This window comes from Oncorhynchus nerka, linkage group LG23 (genome assembly GCF_034236695.1).
Source record: "Oncorhynchus nerka isolate Pitt River linkage group LG23, Oner_Uvic_2.0, whole genome shotgun sequence".
Classification (NCBI taxonomy): domain Eukaryota; kingdom Metazoa; phylum Chordata; class Actinopteri; order Salmoniformes; family Salmonidae; genus Oncorhynchus; species Oncorhynchus nerka.
The window spans coordinates 52,737,329-52,749,828 of NC_088418.1; the positions used below are offsets into that span (position 1 = coordinate 52,737,329).

The window sequence follows — 12,500 nt, forward strand, 5'->3', positions numbered from 1 at the left end:
AGTATGTGACAGGTTAGTACAGTGGTGAACCTATAGGTCTTCAGGTTAGTACAGTGTGACAGGTTCAGTGTGACAGGTTAGTGGTGAACCTATAGGTCTTCAGTGTGACAGGTTAGTACAGTGGTGAACCTATAGGTCTTCAGTGTGTGACAGGTTAGTACAGTGGTGAACCTATAGGCCTTCAGTGTGTGACAGGTTAGTACAGTGGTGAACCTATAGGTCTTCAGTGTGTGACAGTGGTGAACCTATAGGTCTTCAGTGTGTGACAGGTTAGTACAGTGGTGAACCTATAGGTCTTCAGTGTGTGACAGTGGTGAACCTATAGGTCTTCAGTGTGTGACATGTTAGTACAGTGGTGCACCTATAGGTCTTCAGTGTGTGACAGGTTAGTACAGTGGTGAACCTATAGGTCTTCAGTGTGTGACAGTGGTGAACCTATAGGTCTTCAGTGTGTGACAGGTTGGTGATTCTGAAAGGACAGCAACTGTAATACTAGTACACTCATGTAGAAGGGTGGACTTTTTTATAAAACACAAAGGGCCAGTGGTGTAGGGGGCCTATACGCGGGTATAAACTGTATACACACTTTTGTCAGTGGGCATTGCGTACACTGACTTCTTAATCCCTACTGATGCGTATCAAAGTAGTGTAGTGGAGGTATACGACTTATCAATTACATAGTACAATAGAAATCATGCATAAAGTAGCCCTGACAATCGCTAAGCACGTGAAATATACATTATTCTTGTGTGCCGTGCACATAGCCTAGTTTCAGAGGAGTAGCATGTGTAGGCAGGAAGTGTGCAGCTCAACGTGTTTTGGCAAGGAGCAGCTCACAGAAGAATGACATCGGTAGCGGATAGGGTAGGTAAGACATTTCAACTTATGATATCTACCAGTCAATGCTAACTAAGGCAACAATGGGTATGTAAACCAGGTAATGAAAAAGTTATGTCCGAAGTGTTGGTTAGTAGGCTATTTGTGATGCACAATTGTCAACATGCGCTGTTTGCATCAGGGGCGTAGACATGGGTGGGCCTGGGTGGACAGAAGCCCACCCAATGGGGAGCCAGGCCCTGACAGGCCCACCCAATCAGATTGATGTAGTTTAAGCATTGTTGTGGACTTAGAAAATCACATTTTAGTATATTTTTCTATTTAAACATGTTTTGATTTTGAGAGTTAAAATCTGCAGGAAAACTCATGAAAAACAGAGGGAAAAGGGATGCCTTTCCTTTGCTGGTGTGACTAGGCTGGGCATTCTATGTTCATTTTCTATGTTTTGTATTTCTTTGTTGTTTGGCCGGTGTGGTTCTCAATCAGAGGCAGCTGTCTATCGTTGTCTCTGATTGAGAACCATACTTAGGTAGCTTTTTCCCCACATGTTTTTTTTTGGGTAGTTGTTTTCTGTTTTGTTTCTTTCTGCACCAGACAGAGCTGTTTCGTTTTCGCTCGTTCTCTTTGTTATTTTTGTTAATCAGTGTTCAGTTCAAATAATAAAGATGAACATGTACCACGCTGCACCTTGGTCCTCCACTCCTTCCAACCGCCGTTACAGCTGGGCTGGTTTGAGAACTATTTGTTTTCCTACTTCTCCAGAAACCACTGCATAGGGCCGATGGAAAGATAGCAGTCAAACACAGCAATGTTAAAGGATAAGCAGTCCATAAACCAGTAGGTCCCATTCATAAAAATACAAAAACAAAACATTAAGCATTTCCCAATTGACTATTACTTCCCAATGCAAAAAAAACATTTCACGTTTAGCACACAAAGTAACCGGTGACCTAAAGTTTAAAGTGGAACTGACAGAGTTGTAACTACTTTGCAGATATGAAACGAGCAGAAAATCATAATATCAGTCAAAAATATCAAATTCCCAGTTTAAGCTACAAAACCCTCTTTATGAGAGGTTTTAAAACAAATAATTCCATGACAGAGTTGTTGGCAGAATAGATGGATGCAGTTCAATGCATGATTAATATAATTCACCAATACATTTCTTGGTTGTCCAAAACATATTGTTGTCAGGTTGTAAATCACAGCTGGCCTGGGACATTGTTTACTGCCTCCATTTGGGATTTCAGTTTCAATGACTCAATATTCTGGACAAAAAATGGACGAATGTAGGCTAAGGATGGGAATGTAAATACAATCAAACCAGCAAGGGCAATGATCACAAGTCGGTTATAACGTGGCTAGTAGGCTAGAATATCTATTTATGTAGCAAGCTAAAAACACAGAGCCTAACGTTAGCTGGATAGATAGCAAGCTAGCTGCTAGGAGGATGTCATGAGTGGGTGAGCAGCTGACTTTTTCCCCTCATATCGTTTTTCAGTGGCTGTACACAGCTAGAGATGCAGGTGTCATTTGGTGAGCTAGCAAGAACAACTCCAGTTAGCATATATCTTGCATTCGCAAATTCCCTCTGGCTATCTGGGCTCCCAAGTGGGCCAATGATCTAAGACACTGCATCTCCGTGCTAGAGGCGTCAATACAGACAACCTGGTTTGAAACCAGACTGTATCACAACTGGCTGTGATTGGGAGTCCCATAGGGTGGCGCACAATTGGTCCAGTGTCGTCCGGGTTTGGCTGGTGTAGGCCGTCATTGTAAATAAGAATTTGTTCTTAACTGACTTGCTTAGAGGATAAATAAAAACATCTACTCTGATTTCAGAGCCTTCTCGTCTGAGTGTGCCATAGTGCAGAACAACTAATGAATTGACGAATGGCCAACACTCGCTGAATATGACCGTGTAAGTAAAAGTAGGAAAAAGGTCATAGCTAGTCAAGGTGAGTAAAATGGTCAGAGTGAGTTGTTGTCTCATTTGTGTCTGGAAGTAGAAAACTAGGTAACTTTAGCCAGTTAGCTTGGGTGCTTGATTGGGACAAGCATGCATTGGTAGGCAAGCTGCATAAGAATGTGGAGGCTACAATTCCCCATCGTTTATCAGTGCAATTTTGACGGCCAACTAGCTGAAAAGGAAAATTCCTTCGTTAGATTTTAGGATATCTTGCTCTGGCTAGTATTAGTTGTTGATGTGCATAACTGGGGGAGAGAGAGCCTACCGTTTCATAGTTGTTTGCTCAATAGGACTGTAAAGTCCCCAAATGTAACAGGACTCCTGTGGTATTTACATATTTGCAGAAATCCATTCAGGTGTATTTTGTGGCATTTGGTGAATGCGTTCTAATGATCTAAAGTCACGCTGTTGCTACTGACTGTAAACACACAGTCCAGTTCAGTGTGAATGATGGAAGGTCCTACAGACTGTAAACACACAGTCCAGTTAGTGTGAATGATGGAAGGACCTACTGACTGTAAACACACAGTCCAGTTCAGTGTGAATGATGGAAGGTCCTACTGACTGTAAACACACAGTCCAGTTCAGTGTGAATGATGGAAGGTCCTACAGACTGTAAACACACAGTCCAGTTCAGTGTGAATGATGGAAGGTCCTACTGACTGTAAACACACAGTCCAGTTCAGTGTGAATGATGGAAGGTCCTACTGACTGTAAACACACAGTCCAGTTCAGTGTGAATGATGGAAGGTCCTACAGACTGTAAACACACAGTCCAGTTAGTGTGAATGATGGAAGGTCCTACTGACTGTAAACACACAGTCCAGTTCAGTGTGAATGATGGAAGGTCCTACTGACTGTAAACACACAGTCCAGTTCAGTGTGAATGATGGAAGGTCCTACTGACTGTAAACACACAGTCCAGTTCAGTGTGAATGATGAAGGTCCTACTGCCTGTAAAAACAGTCCAGTTCAGTGTGAATGATGGAAGTCCTACTGACTGTAAACACACAGTCCAGTTCAGTGTGAATGATGAAAGGTCCTACTGCCTGTAAACACACAGTCCAGTTCAGTGTGAATGATGGAAGGTCCTACTGCCTGTAAACACACAGTCCAGTTCAGTGTGAATGATGGAAGGTCCTACAGACTGTAAACACACAGTCCAGTTCAGTGTGAATGATGGAAGGTCCTACTGACTGTAAACACACAGTCCAGTTCAGTGTGAATGAGGGAAGGTCCTACTGACTGTAAACACACAGTCCAGTTAGTGTGAATGATGGAAGGTCCTACTGACTGTAAACACACAGTCCAGTTCAGTGTGAATGATGGAAGGTCCTACTGACTGTAAACACACAGTCCAGTTCAGTGTGAATGATGGAAGGTCCTACTGACTGTAAACACACAGTCCAGTTCAGTGTGAATGAGGGAAGGTCCTACTGACTGTAAACACACAGTCCAGTTAGTGTGAATGATGGAAGGTCCTACTGACTGTAAACACACAGTCCAGTTCAGTGTGAATGATGGAAGGTCCTACTGCCTGTAAACACACAGTCCAGTTCAGTGTGAATGATGGAAGGTCCTACTGACTGTAAACACACAGTCCAGTTCAGTGTGAATGATGAAAGGTCCTACTGCCTGTAAACACACAGTCCAGTTCAGTGTGAATGATGGAAGGTCCTACTGCCTGTAAACACACAGTCCAGTTCAGTGTGAATGATGGAAGGTCCACAGTCCAGTTCACTGAATGATGGAAACTGACTGTAAACACACAGTCCAGTTCAGTGTGAATGATGGAAGGTCCTACTGACTGTAAACACACAGTCCAGTTCAGTGAATGATGGAAGGAGACTGTAAACACACAGTCCAGTTAGTGTGAATGATGGAAGGTCCTACTGACTGTAAACACACAGTCCAGTTCAGTGTGAATGATGGAAGGCCCTACTGACTGTAAACACACAGTCCAGTTCAGTGTGAATGATGGAAGGTCCTACAGACTGTAAACACACAGTCCAGTTCAGTGTGAATGATGGAAGGTCCTACTGACTGTAAACACACAGTCCAGTTCAGTGTGAATGATGGAAGGTCCTGACTGTAAACTGTCCAAACACACAGTCCAGTTCAGTGTGAATGATGGAAGGTCCTACTGATGGAAGGTCCTACTGACTGTAAACACACAGTCCAGTTCAGTGTGAATGATGGAAGGTCCTACTGACTGTAAACACACAGTCCAGTTCAGTGTGAATGATGGAAGGTCCTACTGACTGTAAACACACAGTCCAGTTCAGTGTGAATGATGAAAGATCCTACTGACTGTAAACACACAGTCCAGTTCAGTGTGAATGATGAAAGACTGTAAACACACAGTCCAGTTCAGTGTGAATGATGGAAGGTCCTACTGACTGTAAACACACAGTCCAGTTCAGTGTGAATGATGGAAGGCCCTACTGACTGTAAACACACAGTCCAGTTCAGTGTGAATGATGGAAGGTCCCAGACTGTAAACACACAGTCCAGTTCAGTGTGAATGATGGAAGGTTCCTACTGACTGTAAAACACAGTCCAGTTCAGTGTGAATGAGGGAAGGTCCTACTGACTGTAAACACACAGTCCAGTTAGTGTGAATGATGGAAGGTCCTACTGACTGTAAACACACAGTCCAGTTCAGTGTGAATGATGGAAGGTCCTACTGACTGTAAACACACAGTCCAGTTCAGTGTGAATGATGAAAGGTCCTACTGACTGTAAACACACAGTCCAGTTCAGTGTGAATGATGGAAGGTCCTACTGACTGTAAACACACAGTCCAGTTCAGTGTGAATGATGGAAGGTCCTACTGACTGTAAACACACAGTCCAGTTCAGTGTGAATGATGGAAGGTCCTACTGACTGTAAACACACAGTCCAGTTCAGTGTGAATGATGGAAGGTCCTACTGACTGTAAACACACAGTCCAGTTCAGTGTGAATGATTCCTACTGTGTGAATGATGGAAGGTCCTACTGACTGTAAACACACAGTCCAGTTCAGTGTGAATGATGGAAGGTCCTACTGACTGTAAACAAAGTCCAGTTCAGTGTGAATGATGGAAGGTCCAGTTCCAGTTAGTGTGAATGATGGAAGGTCCTACTGACTGTAAACACACAGTCCAGTTCAGTGTGAATGATGGAAGGTCCTACTGACTGTAAACACACAGTCCAGTTCAGTGTGAATGATGGAAGGTCCTACTGACTGTAAACACACAGTCCAGTTCAGTGTGAATGATGGAAGGTCCTACTGACTGTAAACACACAGTCCAGTTCAGTGTGAATGATGGAAGGTCCTACTGACTGTAAACACACAGTCCAGTTCAGTGTGAATGATGGAAAGGTCCTACTGACTGTAAACACACAGTCCACTGTAAACACTGACTGTAAACACACAGTCCAGTTCAGTGTGAATGATGGAAGGTAAACACACAGTACTGTCCAGTTAGTGTGAATGATGGAAGGTCCTACTGACTGTAAACACACAGTCCAGTTCAGTGTGAATGATGGAAGGTCCTACTGACTGTAAACACACAGTCCAGTTAGTGTGAATGATGGAAGGTCCTACTGACTGTAAACACACAGTCCAGTTCAGTGTGAATGATGGAAGGTCCTACTGACTGTAAACACACAGTCCCAGTGTGAATGATGGAAGGTCCTACTGACTGTAAACACACAGTCCAGTTCAGTGTGAATGATGGAAGGTCCTACTGACTGTAAACACACAGTCCAGTTCAGTGTGAATGATGGAAGGTCCTACTGACTGTAAAACACAGTCCAGTTCAGTGAATGATGGAAGGTCCTACTGACATCCAGATGTGAATGATGGAAGGTCCTACTGACTGTAAAACACACAGTCCAGTTCAGTGTGAATGATGAAAGATCCTACTGACTGTAAACACACAGTCCAGTTCAGTGTGAATGATGGAAACTGACTGTAAACACACAGTCCAGTTCAGTGTGAATGATGGAAACACTGTAAACACACAGTCCAGTTCAGTGTGAATGATGGAAGGTCCTACTGACTGTAAACACACAGTCCAGTTCAGTGTGAATGATGGAAGGTCCACAGTCCAGTTCAGTGTGAATGATGGAAGGTCCTACTGACTGTAAACACACAGTCCAGTTCAGTGTGAATGATGGAAGGTCCTACTGACTGTAAACACACAGTCCAGTTCAGTGTGAATGATGGAAGGTCCTACTGACTGTAAACACACAGTCCAGTTCAGTGTGAATGATGGAAGGCCCTACTGACTGTAAACACACAGTCCAGTTAGTGTGAATGATGGAAGGTCCTACTGACTGTAAACACACAGTCCAGTTCAGTGTGAATGATGGAAGGTCCTACTGACTGTAAACACACAGTCCAGTTCAGTGTGAATGATGGAAGGTCCTACTGACTGTAAACACACAGTCCAGTTCAGTGTGAATGATGGAAGGTCCTACTGACTGTAAACACACAGTCCAGTTCAGTGTGAATGATGGAAGGTCCTACTGACTGTAAACACACAGTCCAGTTCAGTGTGAATGATGGAAGGTCCTACTGACTGTAAACACACAGTCCAGTTCAGTGTGAATGATGGAAGGTCCTACTGACTGTAAACACACAGTCCAGTTCAGTGTGAATGATGGAAGGTCCTACTGACTGTAAACACACAGTCCAGTTCAGTGTGAATGATGGAAGGTCCTACTGACTGTAAAACACACAGTCCAGTTCAGTGTGAATGATGGAAGGTCCTACTGACTGTAAACACACAGTCCAGTTCAGTGTGAATGATGGAAGGCCCTACTGACTGTAAACACACAGTCCAGTTAGTGTGAATGATGGAAGGTCCTACTGACTGTAAACACACAGTCCAGTTCAGTGTGAATGATGGAAGGTCCTACTGACTGTAAACACACAGTCCAGTTAGTGTGAATGATGGAAGGTCCTACTGACTGTAAACACACAGTCCAGTTCAGTGTGAATGATGGAAGGTCCTACTGACTGTAAACACACAGTCCAGTTCAGTGTGAATGATGGAAGGTCCTACTGACTGTAAACACACAGTCCAGTTCAGTGTGAATGATGGAAGGTCCTACTGACTGTAAACACACAGTCCAGTTCAGTGTGAATGATGGAAGGTCCTACTGACTGTAAACACACAGTCCAGTTCAGTGTGAATGATGGAAGGTCCTACTGACTGTAAACACACAGTCCAGTTCAGTGTGAATGATGGAAGGTCCTACTGACTGTAAACACACAGTCCAGTTCAGTGTGAATGATGGAAGGTCCTACTGACTGTAAACACACAGTCCAGTTCAGTGTGAATGATGGAAGGTCCTACTGACTGTAAACACTGTGACAAATGGCTTGTTTGTATAAAGGCCTACTGTAGCTCTGATTGGCTATAGTGCACCGGCCTGTGTTGACTCCGGTCCTGGACAAGACAGATATTTTTATTTGGTTGTATTTACTGCAGAGTCTATTAATTGTCCAAACTCACGGTCACTTTCCCACTCTATATTGCTATAGACTTTTCACAAATGCCTTACTGTATGTAATAACCAAACATTCTAAGAATCTATGAATATGACCATATCTAAGTGGTCACTTGTCAGATTTTTTTTTTTAAAGTGTCATTCTTCCTGGTGGTGTAGATGAACAGATTTTAATAAGATTTCATGTTACTAAAATGCTGTCCGTTCCACTTTAAATGCAACAATGTTTCACACACCCAAGTTATTTTCAAAGAGATGGCTAACACCACAAACGCGCTTGAATAAAATAATACAGTTCCACTCACCAGATGATGCTCATTATTCTTGGAAAGAGAGAAAACTAACACATTCACAACAACATCCTCTTTGTTAACACCTGCTGGCCTTCAAGAAGGCAGACGTTTTTGTAAAAATGGTCCCACCCATTAAGTCAAAATGTGATTGGTTGATTCCACTGTCACTCCACACAAATTTCGCCCTAATACAGTTGAATGGCATATGCCTTTATCTAGCTTCTGATGGCATAGCCAATGGCTGACTTAGCTAGCTAGATGTATCTCCCCAGAGACAGCAAAGAAAAATCCTAATTGGTGTTAACCCTCAGTGTTAACCCTTCCATTACCAACAAAAATTGACGAGATTAAATCAGAACATCATTATTTATAATCATTATTTTATAAATCCTTATCCCTTCTTTGAAGGCCCATTGTTCCCCACTGTATTTGGGTTAGTACTAATTTGTAGAATGGCTCTATTTTCCTCAACATGCATTTCTTCACTTTTTTGAATGTCTAAAGAATCTATATTGTTCTGAAATATGAACACAGAAATACTGGACATTTTGAAATCTTATTATGGTGGTGATTTGACAAAATTACAATCATGGTCTTTAATTTGACTCACATTTTTCTGGTCTCGGTCTTGACTCTGTCTCAGACCCCTCGTCACCCTCCCGGTCTCGGTCTTGACTCGGTCTCGCCCCTCCTCCGCTCTCGGTCTTGACTCGGTCTCGCCCCTCCTCCTGTCTTGGTCTTGACTCGGTCTCGCCCCTCCTCCTGTCTTGGTCTTGACTCTGTCTTGACTCAGTCTCGCCCCTCCTCCGGTCTTGGTCTTGACTCGGTCTCGCCCCTCCTCCTGTCTTGGTCTTGACTCGGTCTTGCCCCTCCTCCTGTCTTGGTCTTGACTCGGTCTCGCCCCTCCTCCTGTCTTGGTCTTGACTCGGTCTCGCCCCTCCTCCTGTCTTGGTCTTGACTCGGTCTTGCCCCTCCTCCTGTCTTGGTCTTGACTCGGTCTCGCCTCCTCCTTTCCTGGTCTTGGTCTTGACTCGGTCTCGCCCCTCCTCCTGTCTTGGTCTTGACTCGGTCTTGACTCGGTCTCGCCCCTCCTCCGGTCTCGGTCTTAAATCGGTCTGGCTTTAGGTGGTCTCGAACACAGCATTGAGTACACTACTGCTAGTTTTGTGCATGTGTTTTGCATGAGCCCAATTCTGATCTTTAAAAAAAAAAATTTTTTTACTAATGATTATTTTGACCAATCACATACGCACCGAAAATGACCTGATGTGAAAAAGATCTGATGTGAAGAGACCTGCTGTGATTGGTCAAAAGACCAATTAGTGGAAAAATGGGTCTGCTTGTCTAAACACAGCCTTAGTGTGTGAGAACTATGCTCTGCTCTTTGATCCTCTTCCTGACAGCACACCAACAGGGACAGTCAACCACAGGCCGCATCGCTAGCCCTCACAGGCCCTACCCTATGAGAATCACAATGCACACCACTACTGCTACACTTACCATCCCATACACAGGCCCTACCCTATGGGGATCACAATAGGCCTACGCTAGGCTAAGACCTTAATGCTAAACACTGATACAACACTAATGCTAGGGATTCACAATACACACCACTAACACGCTAACCCCCATACCTATGATAACACAATAAGAGCTAAATAGGCTGTGTGCTTTGGGAACCACAATACACATATATTGCCAGACTCTGGGCTAACCCTTCCATACAGCCTCTACACTATGGGAATGACAACAGTGCTAATACGAAGCTCAAACCTGTCCATACACAGGCCCCACACCAATGGCATCACAACACACAGCTAATGCTAGGCTAACCCCTCCTATACACAGGCTATACGCTATGGGAATTGTAATATAGACTACTACTGTTACACTAAGCTCAAACCTGCCCATACACAAGCCCTACTCTATGGAAATCACAGTGCACTCCCTTCATGCTAGGCCAAGACCTTAACCATCCCAAACACAGACAACACCGTATGAAAAGACTTTTCCAATGGAATGCAATCATCAACCCCTCTGCAAGGCAAGCTCCAATGCACACTACCAATTCCTCTCTGAGGGTGTAGGGTTAAAAATACATGGTACCTGGGCAACATAACGGAAGTGAGATGGATGGACAGCAGGACTAGTCATTCACACACGTCTCAGAAAATGAAGAATTGAACACTGTAAATGTGTGTGAAGCAGTGATTCTACATGACTCAGCAGTTCCTCTGCTCCTTATACTGCTGACTGTGGCTTAATGGTCTACAGCTGGACTGTCTGCTACCTACACTGGAGATGACTATTTCATTTATAATGACTTTCCTTCCTTCTCGTTCTCTCTCTCTCTCTCTCTCCTTCCTTTCTCTGTCGTTCTCTCTCTGGCTCCTGTTTCTCCACCTTTCGACCCCTTCTCTCTATATTTGATGTGTCTCTGTCATTCTGAAGTAATGTTACTCAAGTCATGAATAGTGAATTGTTTTAAAATCGTGAATGTTTTCTGCATTTAAATGCTAAGCTGGTTTCTCCTTGAGCCTACTTTTGCAGGTGACGTAAAACTATATGAATTAATTAAGAACACTTTTTTGGTTACTTAACATGTTCTCTCTTTCTGTCTCTCCCCCTCTCTTCTCCCAGGGTGCTGTTTTGTCACGTTTTACACACGGAAAGCTGCCCTTGAAGCCCAGAATGCACTGCATAACATAAAGACCTTAACAGGGGTGAGTGTGTGTTCTCGTTTCTCCTCGGCCCACGCTGCCCGTCTGTCACGCAGTGTCAGTGATTACCAGGGCATATCTCCCATTACTGTCACGTCACACACTGTGGCTGTCTGTATTGTGTGTGTGTGTGTGTGTGTGTGTGTAGGCCTTTACTGTGTCACTAACTGCATTTAGAAGCTTATTTGTGTATGACTACATTATATATTCTGTGTGTGAATATATTTCTGTGTGAGTGTGTGTGCTGTAGGGGCCTTTCCAATACCAGACTCCTGCTGCTGTCCTCTGTCCCTGTGTGTATGTTAAACACAGTGGAGTGATAGATGATCAATAGGATTTTGTCTCGCTTCCCCTCCCAGGTTCTGGAAGTCTCTAGCTGCTCCTCTGGGTTTAACAGGCCCCTGGGCCACGGTTACTCCTGCTTGGGGTGTTGGCAGGCTGCAGCCTTGGCTGTTCTGAGGCTCTGGAAGCATATTAATTAGAGGGAAGGGAAGTCTGCACACTGTATTTCCTCTGTTGGTTTGTGGATGGAACTATTGGGTTAGAGAGAGTGGATATGAGGGTGGAGGATGGATACGATACGTCACATGCTCTAAACATTTGAGGGATTAGGGGAATGTGAAAGTACCGCCCTCCCTAATTTCCTCTGTCCCTCTGCCAACTCCTCCTCCCTCTGTCCCTCCCCAGGCATGTAACTGTTAACGTCATTTCATTATTCCAATATGTTTTCATTAATTGAATTCACTTAAATCTATTTTATGAGAATTTGTAAGATTCTTGTTTGCATAAAATAGACGGAGACCAGTCTTATCAATACTAGATAATAGTATTTATTCTCGGAGCGCGCTACCATGTTACCACGAACAACAGTTTATATACAAAATATGACGACATTTCATTGCTTCTAGAATGAATCACCTACTCCCGACTGAGAATAAAGCAAGTTCAAAAGTTCATTCCAACTCACTAACACACACACAGGACACACAACATAACTGAATTAACTCTTGACTCCTCACCATTATCGATAACCACTTAGCTGACAGTTCTAGTTAACAGAAAACCTAGGAATGCACTCACTGCCTTATCTAAAACACCCCAGAGCTAAGTTTCGTCGGTTCAACCATAGGTTAACGACCCTATCTGCTTACTTCACCCACAACCCATTCCTCCCCAGA

The 12,500-nt window shown here is 43.7% G+C and overlaps 1 protein-coding gene across 16 annotated transcripts in view; it reads left to right on the forward strand.

The window, feature by feature from the left end:
* LOC115119253 (CUGBP Elav-like family member 2) overlaps positions 1-12,500 on the forward strand; it is a 262,492-nt gene that overhangs the window by 173,262 nt on the left and 76,730 nt on the right. For all 16 annotated transcript variants that reach the window (XM_065008230.1, XM_065008228.1, XM_065008242.1 and 13 more), the window contains one exon: positions 11,243-11,325. In XM_065008230.1, coding sequence (XP_064864302.1) covers positions 11,243-11,325 — 83 coding nt within the window. The remainder of the gene's footprint in view (positions 1-11,242; positions 11,326-12,500) is intronic.